The sequence below is a fragment of the Saimiri boliviensis genome, chromosome 9, assembly GCF_048565385.1.
Source record: "Saimiri boliviensis isolate mSaiBol1 chromosome 9, mSaiBol1.pri, whole genome shotgun sequence".
NCBI classification, from domain to species: domain Eukaryota; kingdom Metazoa; phylum Chordata; class Mammalia; order Primates; family Cebidae; genus Saimiri; species Saimiri boliviensis.
In genome coordinates, this window is record NC_133457.1 from 79,000,550 (window position 1) to 79,016,078 (window position 15,529).

General features: G+C 43.5%; 1 protein-coding gene across 3 annotated transcripts in view; it reads right to left on the minus strand.

Annotated features, from left to right (window-relative positions):
• Positions 1 to 9,833: 9,833 nt before the first annotated feature.
• The window catches only part of KAT14 (lysine acetyltransferase 14), a 41,182-nt gene continuing 35,486 nt past the window's right edge, over positions 9,834 to 15,529 (minus strand). For 2 of the 3 annotated variants that reach the window (XM_039479661.2, XM_039479660.2), the window contains exons 8-10: positions 14,584 to 14,759; positions 13,073 to 13,263; positions 9,834 to 10,590 (exon numbers count right to left, since the gene is read on the minus strand). In XM_039479661.2, coding sequence (XP_039335595.1) covers positions 10,417 to 10,590; positions 13,073 to 13,263; positions 14,584 to 14,759 — 541 coding nt within the window. In that variant the 3' untranslated portion in view covers positions 9,834 to 10,416. Of the gene's footprint in view, positions 10,591 to 13,072; positions 13,264 to 14,304; positions 14,352 to 14,583; positions 14,760 to 15,529 lie in introns of those variants that run through there. The other variant, XM_010343735.3, reaches the window with a different exon arrangement.

Here is a 15,529-nt window from a genome sequence, read left to right on the forward strand (position 1 = left end):
AACATTTACAGAACTGGGTTAAGGAGTATTCAGAAATTCTTAATTCTTTTGCAACTTTTCCTTAAGCCTGATATTATGCCAGAATTAAAACATTTTAAAGTTACAGTTTGGTCAGTCAAACCTTTGCACCTTTATCCCAACTATCCAGCTGGCTCTAGAACGTTTATTCCTCAAGTCTGCGTCTGTTTTGTTTTGTTTCTTTAGATGGAGTCTCATTCTGTCGCCCAGGATGGAGTGCAGTGGCACGATCTTGGCTCACCCCAACCTCCACCTCCTGGGTTCAAGCGATTCTCCTGCCTCAGCCTCCCAAGCAGTAGCTGGGATTATAGTACCCACCACCATACCCAGCTAATTTTTGTATTTTCAGTAGACACGGGGTTTTGCCATGTTGGTCAAGCTGGTCTCAATCTCCTGACCTCTGGTGATCTGCCCACCTTGGCCTCCCAAAGTGCTAGGATTACAGGTATGAGCCACCACACCTGGCCTCAAGTCTGCATCCTAACAGGGCTAATTGCCACTGTTTGTCTCACAAACCCCTTTGAAGAAGCTTCAGGCCCTCTCTCCAGAAATACATTCATACTCTCATACTCATATACACTTGCTTTTGCAAACAACCACCTCAGATTAAGAACTCTGACTTGGGAGACCAGCAAACAAATATCTAAACAAGAAGTTAGCGGTCCCACCAGCAAAGTGAAAGGGAAGTATATGGCTGGGCTCTGAATAGTGGGTCCCTATTCAGGGTTCAGGGGCCTCTTTGGCCTCCAGATGATTTCTTCCTACATCTTACATACTTCTGCAGACAGGGAAGAGGCTGGCTGAGAGGCCCAGGTCGCCTGGACTTAGACGCTATCTTCTGCTTACTATCTGTGCATCCTTGGGGACTTACTTAACCTCTTAAGCCTCAGTTTTCTCTTCATAAAATAGAGGCAATTACAGGATCACCTCACAGAGCAGCTGGAGAAAGAAGAGTTCAGAAATGAGAGCTTCCATTATTTTTGTATTTTTAGCACCTAATATTGTCTGCTTAATGCTTTGTGGCCTTTACTGTTTTTACCAAGCTCAGCCTAGCACTGGCTCTGGAAGAGCTGAGTAGTGGCTGCTCCTCAGTGGTAAGCAACTACTATTCTCAGAGGCATGGGGCCACAGCCTAAGGCTTAATCACAGGGGCCATCATGCCAACAATCCTTGCTTCCTCAAGATCCTCTAAGATCAGGCTTTTGCTTCTCATCCCACCTGGAGCCTAGTGTCCTTCATTGGACATATCTTTTCACTTGAGCCTTGGGTAATACTCAGTTTAACTGGAATACTAGACATTTTGGGCAAATGTGAACATATTAGTAACATGTTTGCCTTTCGACTGTCATTTCATTTCAAAATTCTCTTTCTCAAAATAAAATGAATTACAAGGTATCATTCAAAGTGGAAACAGGTCTGTCTTGAACTCCTTGAATATTCATTGAGAGGAAAAGAATAAAATTTCAGATTGGTGGTGCAGAGTAGAATATAACATACGTGCTTTTTTTTTTTTTTTTTTTTTAGACAAAGCCTCACTCTGCTGCCCAGGCTGGAGTGCAGTGGCACAATCGCGGCTCAGTGCAGCCTCCACCTCCCAGGTTCAAGCAATTCTCTTGCCTCAGCCTCCCAAAAAGCTGGAATTACAGGCGGGCACCAGCATGCCCAGCTAATTTTTGCAGTTTGGGTAGAGACAGGTTTCACCATGTTGGCCAGACTGGTCTCAGACTCCTGACCTCAGGTGATTCGCCCTCCTCAGCCTCCCAAAGTGCTGGGATTACAGGTGTTAGCCATGGCACTTGGTCCATACCTGTAATTTTTAACAATGAAACCTCAAAGGACATGAGTTCTTGCCAGGTTATAGCTGGTGCCTCCTTCCATGTTGGAGTTTTTGCAGGGCAAGGCTGGGAAGCATTTGTTTAGCTCTCTGGGAAGGGGAGGAAAGAGGTAAGCTGTCCAAAGGACTTATTCTCCAGAAACAAGCTGTCCCTGCTTTGGGGATCTTGGCAACTGAGCGTCTCTATGTGCCCAGGCCTCGGCCAAATGCTGGAGAAGACAAGAGCAGCTCCCAGGGAGCCCAAAATCTGGTTAATTCAGACAACAGCACCTACTCCTGCAAAGAAGAGCCACTGCAGACACTGATACAAGCAGCATTTTAGCAAATAAAGGCATTCTTATTTGCAGAGTGAAATATAATGTGGAAAGGCATCAGTATGGGGCCTCTCACAAAGTTCTCTAAATTTAATTTTTTTATCTGACACTAAACTTCAATGGTTTCAAAATTTTGTAACATAATTTTGATCAAGTTGCTTCCATTTTTAAAGATAGATCCATCTTTAAAAACAAATAGCTTACAGATGCCATAAGCTTTAAAGAACAGAATAGGCTGGGCGTGGTGGCTCATGCCTGTAATCCCAGCACTTTGGGAGGCCGAGGTAGACAGATCACCTGAGGTCAGGAGTTCAAGACCAGCCATGGCCAACATGGCAAAACCCCATGTCTACTAAAAATACAAAAAATTAGCTGGGCACGGTGGTGGGTCCTGTAATCCCAACTACTTGGGAAGCTGAGGAAGGAGAATTGCTTGAAGCTCGGGGGCAGAGGTTGCAGTCAGCTGAGATTGCGCTATTGCACCCCAGCCTGAGCGACAGAACAAGACTGTGTCACAAAAAAAAAAGAAAAAAAAAAAAAAGAACACCAACTTTTCCCTTGCAATCCTTTCCATCTGTGGCTTAGCCTTGGCTTACTCTCTAACCATTAGCCCTACCTTACTATCTGTGCATCTTTGGGGAGTTTCTTTACCTCTCACGCCTCACTTTTCTCTTCTATAAAAGAGGCATTTGTAGTACCACCTCATGGAGTTGCTGAGACAATGGCTCTGTGAATGTCCCTTGGCTGGATGGCAGAGGTAGACCATCAGCATTCTCTCTGCATCATAGGGCACAAATAAAAGAGTATCTGTGCCACACACTGGACACCACAGAGGGATGGATGCAACCACTTAGAAGCTTAGTGAAGAAAATCATTTTTACATTCTTAGGAGAGATAAACTAATATAATGTACTAAATATTGAATTTATATATCATCTTCAAATAAAATCTCTTCAAATATTTTAATAAGAAATTTGATCTGGTTTTCATAACATTTAAAAAATATCAGATATTACCCTTGAAATGGTTGCATACAATCCCTAATCAGGAGTTTTTAACAATCCTCTCTTCTTGTTCTTGATTGTCATCAATGAGAAACTTTCACAAAAGTAGGTGACAAAACATTTAACCTTCCTGGCTGGGCATGGAGGTTCATGCCTATAATCCCAGCATTTGGGAGGCTGAGGCAGGTGGATCACCTGAGGTTGGGAGTTTGAGACCAGCCTGGCCAACATGGTGAAACCCCATCTCCACTGTACAAAAAGCTAGCTGGGTGTGGTGGCATGCACGTGTAATCCCAGCTATGCAGGAGGCTGAGGCATAAGAATTGCTTGAACTTGGAGGAGGAGACTGCAGCAAGATGGCACCACTGAACTCCAGCCTGGGCAACAGAGTGAGGTGCTGTCTCAAAAATAAATACATAAGTAAATAAATAAAAAAATTTTTTTAAATTTAACCTTCCTTTAAAATTTGAAAATTTCTAAGAATTGAAATTAGAAGAGTCTTAGCAGTCCATCTTTTTTCTAATGGACGAATGTAATGTTGATAATTGTGAAAATGTGAATGGAATATGAATCCAAAAGAATTTTTTTCAAGTCATGTGTTTTTAAGCAGCAGGAAAGCTCTGAACTAGGGGTCCCAAACCCCCAGACCATGAACCAGTGCTGATCTGTGGCCTGTTAGGAACAGGGCTGCAGAGCAGGAGGTGAGCAGTGGGCAAGTGAGCGAAGCTTCATCTGTATTTACAGCCCCTCCATAGCTTGCATTACCACCTGGGCTCCGCCTCCTGTCAGATACGCGGTGGCATTAGATTCTCACAGGAGTGTGAACCCTATTGTGGACTGCATGTTTAAGGGATCTAGGTTGTGCACTTCTTATGAGAATCTAATGCCTGATGATCTGTCACTGTCTCCCATCACCCCCAAATGGGACCATCTAGTTGCAAAAAGCAAGCTTAGGGCTCCCACTGATTCTATATTATGGTGACTTGTGTAATTATTTCATTATGATACAATGTAATAATAGAAATAAAGTGCACAATAAATATAATGTGTTTGAATCATCCTGAAACCATTCCCCCCACCAATTCCAATCCATGGAAAAATTGTCTTCCACAAAACTGGTCTCTGGTGCCAAAAAAGTTGGGGACCACTGCTCTAAGCCATGAAATGTGTTCAGTAGAGTGGTCTCCCTGCAGCCAGCTTGGGAGCTACAAAAGCCACAGACAATCCAGTGTGTGTGAGGCTGCAACCTGGGCCTCCCAGGGCTTCCAGAAAGCCTCCCTGACCTTCCTAGTCCACCCCACCATCTACTCCTGGCAGCACAGGAACTCCTTGGGAGGCAGCTCCATCCTTGCCCAGGCTGACACTGTGGGCAGCATGTGGTGAACTGCAGAAGCTGCTCAGGTCTGCTGCTTGTGGGACCACCTGGCAAGCCATCAGACCCCTTTCTGCCCAGCCCTGAGGTGACTGCATGCAGGAGCTGATGGTTAGCTTTCCAAAGTCATTATTAAAAGTTAAATTACATGCAATTAAATCAATCATATTTAAAATAAACACTCAAAACTTACTAAATGTCAGCTGGGCACAGTGGCTCATGACTGTAATCCTAGCACTTTGTGAGGCTGAGGTGGGAGGATTGCTTGAGGCTAGGAGTTTAAGACAACCCTTGCTAACATAGCAAGACCTATCTCTATAAGAAACAAACAAACAAAACAACTTACTACATGACGATTATCTGCTTGTAACTATTACCTGTGCTCTTGATATAACGTCCACCTATTGTTTCTGTGTGACAGAAATACAATATAATAGTGGCTACTGTGCATGCCTTTCTGCCTCTGGGTTTAGTGACATCACATTGGTAGCTTGAAAATTGGCCATGGTGCCAGTTGCAGTGGCTTACACCTGTAATCCAGCACTTTGGGAGGCTGAGGTGGGCAGACCACCTGAGGTCAGGAGTTCAAGCCCAGTCAGGCTACATGGTGAAACTCCATCCTACTAAAAATACAAAAATTAGCTGGGTGTGGTGGCAGGTGCCTGTAATCCCAGCTACTCAGGAGGCTGAAGCAGGAGAATTGTTTGAATCCAGGAGGCAGAGGTTGCAGTGAGCCGAGATCGGACCACTGCACTCCAGGCTGAGTGACAAGAGTGAAACTCTGTCTCAAAAAAAAGAAAGAAAAAGAAATAGAAAATTGGCCATAGTAGTAAGTATTTTAACATGGGAATCAGCAAACACTACAAATCAGGGCTTGGTTTACTGCTCCCCCTCTTCCCGCCGAACCCCCAATCTATGGTCAGACATTTACCAGCACATTAATGACTACACCCAACAGAGACAAACCCCTAGGGGCTCCGGCTGTCCCAAGGGCTGAGGGGATTCACATGTGACGCACCTGGGTGGGACCTGCTCTGCTGGACAGGATGCTTGTTGGGTCTCCTGGGTTTCTAAGCGATGTCATCATCATGCTTGGGCCAGTGGCCTTTCAGATCCATGCTCTGATGTCACCTGCAATAAAATTCCACCTTATATGAGCAGCAAAGCTACAGGGAAAGGCTGAGCTGCCCTTTACGCACGTGAGCTTGCCTGGAGTCATTCCATCTGTGACAACACAAACTGTCCACCTTCTAGCCTCTTACCTAAGCAGCCATCAGTCTTTTCCTTTAGCTCATATAACTGAAATTTTACTGCAGTATTTGGTTACTTTTGTAGAAATTCCTCTGGCATGGGGTAACCTATATATAATGTTGTAAGGTTCTAAGAAGCTAAGAGCTGCCTTTACCTATCCAGGCAGAGAGAAGGGGCTGGGTGCAGTAAGAAACACTTATGATTTGTGATAAACAGAAAGATTCTATGCCTATATTTTTAAAATGAATAAAACGAGAGGCATTACTGAGGCATTACCTCTTATCACGTTGAACTCCTGGTACACAGTTCATTTTCTCCCTCCATCCAGTGTGTGGAATGCTGGCTCTGTGCTGGGCACCACTCCGGACACTGGGGGCAGTACTGAGCCAGACACACACAGACGCCCTAAAACTCCGGACCACCACCTCCCAGCGCGCTCCCCAAGGCTTAGCCAGAGCAGGGAAGGCTGCAGGCTGTGGCACCAGACTCCCTGGCTTAGAATTCAGGGTCCTCCACTGGTGGTTTTTTTGTCGTCGTTGTACCCGTCACTACAAATCTGTGAGGTGGGTCTTATCAACCCGGTTTTACAGATGAGGAAGCTGAAGCATGACATTCACTAAGACTGTGAACTTGTTTCTCATAAATAACTGTAAACCATTTTTCAGAGTCAAGTATGTACTAATGAACTCACAAGTATGTGAGTTAGGTGTGTACTAATGAAGAGCCTCATGACCCCTTGGCCAATCCCAGTACTGAGGTACATTATGTTTTTACTGCAACTTCCTGTTGTTAGATACCTGAAGCATATCCTTAACCACACTGTGAAATACAATCCCACACCGTGGGGGTCAACCTGGATGCTTCTCCCCAGGGCTGTAGTGAAGACACCAAGCCACTTGCAGGAGACAGTTCCAGGAAAGATTCCAAGGCAGTGTGGCTTTTAGGTGATGGAAACTTTAAGAAAAATACGTTAGCTGTCCTTAGAAAATTCAAAATTATGTTTCTGGTTCTTAAACATCCTGCGGTAAATAGAGCTCAATATCCCTAGAAAAGACTGGGCAAATATGGACAATAATTAATCAGAATTCCTACACCACCCTGGGTATTCTGAAGACCCACCTGGCTACCCCAGGCCACCTCTTAGGAGACAATCCAGACTCTGTCGGGAATACACAACTGAAGGCTAAGTTCTTCAGCTTGTCAGAACTCATTCTCACTTTTATGGCAAGAAAAAACCAAGGCCTCCTCCTTACATGAAATTCTGAAACTTCACAGTAAATTTTTATTGTAAATCCACCAAAACATGGCTCTTCTGCAACCTAGCCCCAAGCCCGGCACTGTGGAGACTCACTTCTAGAGGACTAGCTAAGGGTTTGCTACAGGGCTAGCTCAGGAGAAAGGCCAGAGAGCAAGGCAGGTCAAAACCAATAGCTACCTCACAAATAGTGGCCACCAAGCCTACCCCTGGAAAATGGCCCTGCCCCAACACCCGAACGCGGACTGGGGTGGGGCAGGGAAAGTCAGCTGTCCCCACCCTCGGCTAAAGAGGCAAGCACAGGTCCACTCCTCACCTTGTCCAGTCAGTGCTGCCCCACGAAGGGCACAATAAGGATGCAGCAGACACCCCACATGTGGGACGTGCCACAGAACAATCAATGTTGTCAGTGGCAGGGCAGTAATGGGGCGGAGGCCCTCTAGATGAACAGGCGGTGGAGACAAGATCGTAAGTCACTTAGGTGGACCCTGCTTGGCTGCTGATCCAACGAACCAACTGTAAAAGGAATTTCTGAGACAATCCGTAAGGTGTGACTACCGGTTGACTACTAGATTATTCTAAACGTGTTCATCTTGTTAGAGGAGTGATAATGCACATTGAGGTTATTTAAGAAAATATCCTTATTTTTTAGAAATACCTATTTGAGTAAGCAGTGGTAAAATTATATGATATCAGCCGGGCGCGGTGGCTCAAGCCTGTAATCCCAGCACTTTGGGAGGCCGAGGCGGGTGGATCACGAGGTCGAGAGATCGAGACCATCCTGGTCAACATGGTGAAACCCCGTCTCTACTAAAAGTGCAAAAAATTAGCTGGGCATGGTGGCACGTGCCTGTAATCCCAGCTACTCAGGAGGCTGAGGCAGGAGAATTGCCTGACCCCAGGAGGCGGAGGTTGCGGTGAGCCAAGATCGCGCCATTGCACTCCAGCCTGGGTAACAAGGGCGAAACTCCGTCTCAAAAAAATAAAATAAAATAAAATAAAATAAAATTATATGATATCTAGAATTTACCTTAAGATGTTTTAGCAAAAAAAAAAAAAAAGCAAAAGGATAAATGAAGCAAATGATAGAATTTCAACAATTGTTGAATATGGGTGACAGGATCTGTGGCATCATTCTCTTTGTGTATGATTAAAATTTCTCATAGGCTGGGTGTGGTGGCTCATGGCTATAATCCCAGCACTTTGGAAGGCCAAAGCAGGCAGATCATTTGAGCTCAGGAGTTTAAGATCAGCTTGGGCCGGGCGCAGTGGCTCAAGCCTGTAATCTCAGTACTTTGGGAGGCCGAGGCGGGTGGATCACGAGGTCGAGAGATCGAGACCATCCTGGTCAACATGGTGAAACCCCGTCTCTACTAAAAGTGCAAAAAATTAGCTGGGCGTGGTGGCACGTGCCTGTAATCCCAGCTACTCAGGAGGCTGAGGCTGGAGAATTGCCTGAACCCAGGAGGCGGAGGTTGCAGTGAGCCGAGATCGCGCCATTGCACTCCAGCCTGGGTAACAAGAGCGAAACTCTGTCTCAAAAAAAAAAAAAAAAAAGATCAGCTTGGAAAACATGGTGAAACCCCATTTCTACCCCAAAAAAAAAAAAATTAGCCAGGCGTGGTGGCGTGTTCCCGTGGTCCCAGCTATTCGGGAGGCTAAATGGGGAGAATGGCTTGAACCTGGGAGATGGAGGCTGTAGTGAGCTGAGATTGCACCAGTGCCACTTCACTCCAGCCTGGGTGACAGAGTGAGACCCTGTCTCAAAATGTTAAAAAATAAAATAAAGAAAAAAAGAAATGAAAAGGATTTATTTTTTAATTTCTCATAGTTTAAAAAAAATGTGACACAGAGTCAGTAAAGGCAATCACAGCTTTCCTGAGCTCCTTGAAGTTACAGAGACAATAATTTGAGCCCCCTCGCTCTGCAACAACAAATGCCTGACATTCACATACAACAATCACAAGCTGCTTTACAGATGTGGAAATGTTGTCTCCTCAATTTTACTTCGTGGTGTTACAATCCACTCTGTCAACGAAAACCTTTCAAAGAGAAGGAAAACTTGGGAGGCAGGGTGGGAGGTAAAGAAAAAAGAAAGAAAGAAATGAGACAGTGCTGCTACATTTCCTCTCACAAATGAAATGGAGCCTCAACTGTCTCCTCAGGTGACTACAGAGCTTCCAGACTGTCTTAACGTGGGAGCTCAACACATTCTGTCTCACACAAAGGAATCTGAGCTGGCTCCAAGTACAGCTTTTAGAACACACGTTCTTAACTTGTGGTTGACAGACCCCTGATGCAAAATTTTAAATGTGCATGACGGTTTTCTAGAGAGTATTCAGCTTTCTTTGGATTCTCAAAGTGATCGGTATCCCAAAACGTTAAGAACCACTGATCTTAATTAAGAGGGTTTGAAAGCAAACTGACTAGATTGAAGCTCTGATCATGGGTTGTGCAAAGAAAGCTTTTTATCTGAGAACATCTGATTACCTTTGGAAATGTTCTTGTTGGATCACAAACAACCTGATTGACAGTCTATCTCCAACAGCCACAAACACAGCACACAATCCGGTCCTGTAGACCATACAGGGTACATCTACAGAGGGCTCTACTTGCATCACCTACACCTCCACTCCTAGGAAACAACTGTCTTGGGCATGAGAAGGGCCAGGATAAGCCAGGTGAATGGCAGGCTGCCCAACAACCCCAATCCCAAACCAACCTCCCAGGCCATGGGCCAAAGTCCCTGCAGGAAGATGCTAACAGGTAGAACAGGTAGAACATGTAGACACAAACAAGTAGTTTATTTTTTCTGACTGTAACCAAAGTCAGCAAAAGAAACAACAAAACTTCAGTGCCCTAGAAATCCTCCTGGATTCAATGACAATACATCAATGGCCGGGCACAGGGTTGGATTCCTTTTATGAAATCATCTCATAATCTCTCATCATCCCATGTCAGGACAGTGCCTTTCGGGACTGCATGTATCTTTAATAGCTACCCACATTTTCTCATTTTTTAAGTTAGGACAGACAGGTTATCTCTCTCCAAGAGCATCAGGTTAGATGCTGTTTCACTATTACAAACTGCCAGGTGGATGGAGGACCACAACATTGTTCATTTAACTGTGAAGTCTGAGATGCTGTCTGAAGGCGTCGCCAGGAAGGACTGGAGGGTGATTTTGCTAAAGGGCTGCTCACTGTATTTCACTGCATTCCACTCTTCTCACTTTGGTTGGGAGGTTTGAAGGACCATGTAACCACAGAGAAGACTAGAGCTCCCTGTGAAATCAATCACTGCCTTTAGGTCTTCACAAAGACCTGTTCTCCAATAATGCATGCATTTCTCTGTGGGAAGCTGCATTCACATCAGCGCCGGAGCCTCAGAAAAAATGCGTGTTTACACTCTGTACTCTCCAATGGGTAATATTTATCATAGAAATCTAATACATATTCTTCAGTCTTGAATCCAAACTTCTGATACAGTAACATAGCGGGGTTGCTTGCTGAGACGTGAAGCGTTACATCCTTGCCCATGCAGGTCTGCCAAAAGAGTGGAAAAATACAAGATAAAAATGGAAAAGCCTGAGGGAAAATGAGTAGGTGAAGAAGCACTTTTAAGTGTAGGCAGTTATGGAAACCAGAGAAATCAGAGACTGAGGCCTAGACATTGTAACACCTAGCAACAGCTGGAAACAGAATGACATTTTGCTGCTGATCAAAACATTCACAAGACTAAGGAAACTGATAGTATTCTGGGCATTTAAAAATTTTTCTTTGAAGCAAAGGGTCAATGGGGATATAATTATTGTGAACTTTATTATTTATAACTCAATTACCTTTAAATATGTCAAACATTTCAATATCCAACACTATGATAACCTTGAATAAATATAGAACAAAATAAGTTTTGCTTTTTAAAACTAGATATTATCTTGTACCTCCTCAAAACCTGTAAAAATTCCTTTACTAGACCTGCTAAATTACATGCACAAACATGAAATATCAAGACTGTAATTATAAAGCCTGAGGCCCTCAGAAGTATAGACATCTGAATCCTAAAGTCCACCTTCCATCTCCAAAACTGAGAGAATTAGCTTTTTAGAACTGAGATTACTACATTCAGCTTTGACCTAATCTTAGGGGAAAAGAGTAACAATCATTCTATCCACACAAGGCAAGTCCTTTGATTCTTTAATCAGCTACAGAGAGTAAGGTGTTCCAAAGGTCACAGAATTTAAGAACTTACTGAAGTTGATACAGTCCTTGAGATTTATAACCTATGGTTCTCTCAGGCCTCTAAGAACTCCTCTGTTGAGGGTCATCTGATAGCTACCTGCTTTCTCTGCTTAACTTCCATGTGTATCCATAGGCATTTTTAGAACAAGAGAGCAATTACTAGTATGCCAGGGATAAGAGCATGTTGTGAGTTTTTAAAGCAAATTTTGTGGGGTCATGTTAGTGTTTGCTAGATTGCAAGTACATGTGATCTCACCGTGGCCATCACTGAGTACTAGCGACTGTGTGCTGCCTATGTTTGGGCCCTCAAGTGTATGGTCTGGCTGGGGAGAAGGTGCCCACCGGCAAAGATGAACCACTCCTCCACTGGCCTCGCCAACACTCAGCAGGGACTGACTCTGTGCCAGCTCTCACCCGTACCCCCCCAACACACACACTACTATTCCTGTCTTGTCTTCAGACCCTTACCAGTGATGGATAAGGCAGCAAATCCTCTAAGTGCTCTCCTAGGTTAAAAAGATGCATACTGAGAGATCAATTCTTGGGTGGGATGGGGCAGAGAAAGGGAATGTTGTATAAATAACTGAGAAACTCTCAAGAGAGAAACACCACCACAAAGTAGCACATATTAATTACTCAGTCAGTGATTTACATAGTCACTGCCTAAGGAGAGAAGAAAGCAATTTCTAGGAAAACGGTTCTCAAGGTCCCTGCCAACTTTTGGGAATTATTAAGCAAGTTTCATTAAAAACTGGAGAAACAAAGAAGAAAAAAAAAAAAAACTGGAGAAACAACTTTTATCATTTTCATCTTCACTTTAAAAGGAATCTTGCCTGCATCACATATAATCCTCAATACCAAATGGTTTCTAAGTAAAAGCTGACTTAAAAAAATTCTAAGGGGAAAAAAAAAAATCCTTGCATGCTGGTGTATGGTATGTTTTCTTCAAAGGTAATACAAATGTATCAAAGGATAAATTACAATTCAATATTAGAATCAAATTTTAGAAGGTTCATATCAACCTTATACAGTGATAGTAAAACTAAAAACTATCAGCAATAATAACATATGTAGCCGGGCACGGTGGCCCCTGCCCATAATCCCAGCACTTTGGGATGTTGAGATGGGAGGACTGCTTGAACCCAGGAGTTCCAGTACAGTCCAGGCAACATAGCAAGACCCTGTCCCTACAGAACATCAGCTGCGCATGGTGGTGCACACCTGTGGTCCTGGCTGCTAAGGAGGCTGAAGCAGGAGAATCATTTGAGACCAGGAGGCTGAGGCTGCAGTGAGCTGTGACTGTGCCATTCCAGCCTGGGTGAGAGTGAGATCCCGCCTCAGAAAAATAAAACAAATATATATTCTTATTGATACAGCTGTGCTAAAATGTTTACAAATACTTAAAAAAATAAAAATAATAGTCCTACTCTCACTTCTCTGAGTTGTGAAGGTGATGATCCTGAGCAGCAGCTATTACTAATATGAATAGTACACCCTAACTAAAGACCTTGCTCTTGGCATTTTCTCATTTTATTTACTACACATGTTCACAAACTGGTTTCCATGAAACCTGGGTCTGAATAATAATCTTATTTAGACAAAACTGGAGAGTCTGTCTGTCTGCTTTAATAATACCATGAATGTCGATGACTGGTTTTTTTCATTTGGTTTCCAAGGAAACCATTCCATTGGGCCACACTGGGAAGGGCTAGCTCAGCTTCATTCCTCCTCCCCTGTTCAGGGGAGTCCAGAGGCAGGTGATAAATCACAAATACAGACAACTTACCTGAATCAGATGATAGATCATGAAAGTTGCAATCCCTGCTCTTCTCCATTCAGGGTGGACAAACAGAAATGAAATGTAAGCTTCATTGTATTTCACGTCGGGAACCATGAAGCCAAAGGCAATGATGACTTTTTTGTAGAGAACCACCACACTGAAGTCTGGGTACTGCAGACACTCAGACAGGTCAATGCCTAAAGAAGAGAAACGATCAGAGACTCAAACCGCATGCCTTTGAGACTTAAGGAACACCAAGCTGTTCAGTATGTATGTATAGCTATGCCTGCATGCTAAAAAAAAACCCCACCAAAACTGGAGGTAAAGATATTACCATAGATACCACACATCCAGATCATAAAAATAAGAGTGAATTTTAGAAAATATCGAAATTAACATAGTATCTTCTAAGTACATATGTTAAAAGAAGAGTGGCAAAACAGGGTAGGTAGCAATGCACGGGTTCAGAATTGGACACAGCTGGCTTTGAACTAAGCCTCCTCTACCACGTGTGGCTTGGCACATTTCAAAATATCTCAAGGACTCTGTTTCTGCAATGTGTAAGATGAAGAGCATACCTAGACCTAACAGGGTTGAGTGAAAATCCCCTGAGCGTGTTCTATCATATCCTTTACCCGACACATGTGTAATTTATAAGCTCTTTTGTACAAATGTTACCTTTCACAATACATAAGTAAAAAATGGTTCTATGCATAATGTATAGAAGGCACCTAACATAAGGGCAGGAAGCAGGAGATGCTCCCAGAATGTTACTTTTGGCTAAATATGACTCCCAAAAGAATGAGTGCAGCTCTGCCACCACATGCACGGTTATGCGATTATCTCACAGTAAAGACGACACAACTCTAATCTTGATGAAATCGTATCTAACATCTGGAAAACATGTATTATTTCCTTTAGATTTCAAGGAAGCATGGGAAAGCAGATCCACAAAGAACACATTTAAATTTAGCAATGAAAATGTGCTCTTTTAATTGATGACTTTGGTCTTCAGAAGCAATTTTGTTAAGGCTGATAAAATGACAAATCATACTGGGTTTACTCTTATTCTCATAGTCCGTGATCAAGGTATTTGGCTTTTAAAAAACACCTTCTGGCTGTACTAACACTCTCTAAGGAACGGCTAAATAAACAAAACATAAAGAATTATTAAGCCAAAAATAAAAGTGTCCAAACATGCCCAAGCTACCAATCTGTATATCTTGGATAGACATTACCTGGTATCTAAATATATGGAGAAGCAAAACAGGATGAATCTTTTACTCTGGAAGTAGAGACAAACAGGGAAGAGAAACAAACAAAAACACTGTTTATTGCTGGCTTCTTCTAGATTTTAGGAAAGCAAGAGGTATTTGTATTGTAATATTTTTATGTTAGCAGAGACTAAACGAAATCATGAGTAAAAATCTTAAGGATACCATATACACTAATTTAAAAATTGCTAGAATGGACTGTACAGAAAAAATGATCTTCCTGGCTTGGGAGGGGGAACATACCAGGCCAGAAAAACTCCTGACACATGGAGTTGATTGTTGGGATATGATTTGGCCGCACATAGCAGTAATCGAGAGGTGCATCGGGCTCCGGCGTCCAGCGAGGGTCGCTCCTGTGCAGGTGGGAACGAATCTGTGACAGGAGCTGCAGTTTAGGTGGCTTTGTTTCATAATCACGCCTCCGGTACCACAGAAGATAAACAAATTCAAGTCAAGAAAAATACCTGGTATTATTCCTAGCTTTTTGACTCATATAAACTCTTTGATCTGCTTGAAACTATAAAGTAACCTGCACTGTTTTACACAGAAGCTGGATTGATTATAGCTATACTTTTATGGTATGACATCTAAAACTCACTCTGAACATTCATCAGGTCAAAGCCCTCTGTACCTACCAGGGACTGTGCCAGGTGCCTTAATAAACAAAGTGAGGAAACAGAAACTGCATCAGATTCACCCTGAGGAGTCAGACACAAGGCTGCATCTCCAGTGCCTTGGAGGCCAGAAGGGGGAATACCCAACTTTGTTGGGTAGTTGGGGAACACCAGAGACAAAGTGAGCTTGGAGCAGCTCACTAATTGCCTTTCACTGTGGCTGCCCAGGAATGTGGTGCCGGCACGGAGGGTCAGGGTGATCATGAAGCTGCAGGGCAACTGTAGTGTAACGAAAGCAACAATGTGCTCTCCATGACAGTGCCAGACACTGCTGGGACCTCTCTAGCAAGCTCAGCTTCCATTTCATTGCCTGGACAATGACAGCATTATTGGAAACTGTCCCACATACATCCGGTCCAGATGGAGGCTCAACTGAGACATCTTTCATAGATTTTCATTTCAGACTAGTAAAAATATATACAGCTTTAGTATTTAAAATAACATAAAGAGGGCTGGACCTGGTGGCTCACACCTGTAATGCCAGCACTTTGGGAGGCCAAGGCAGGTGGATCGCT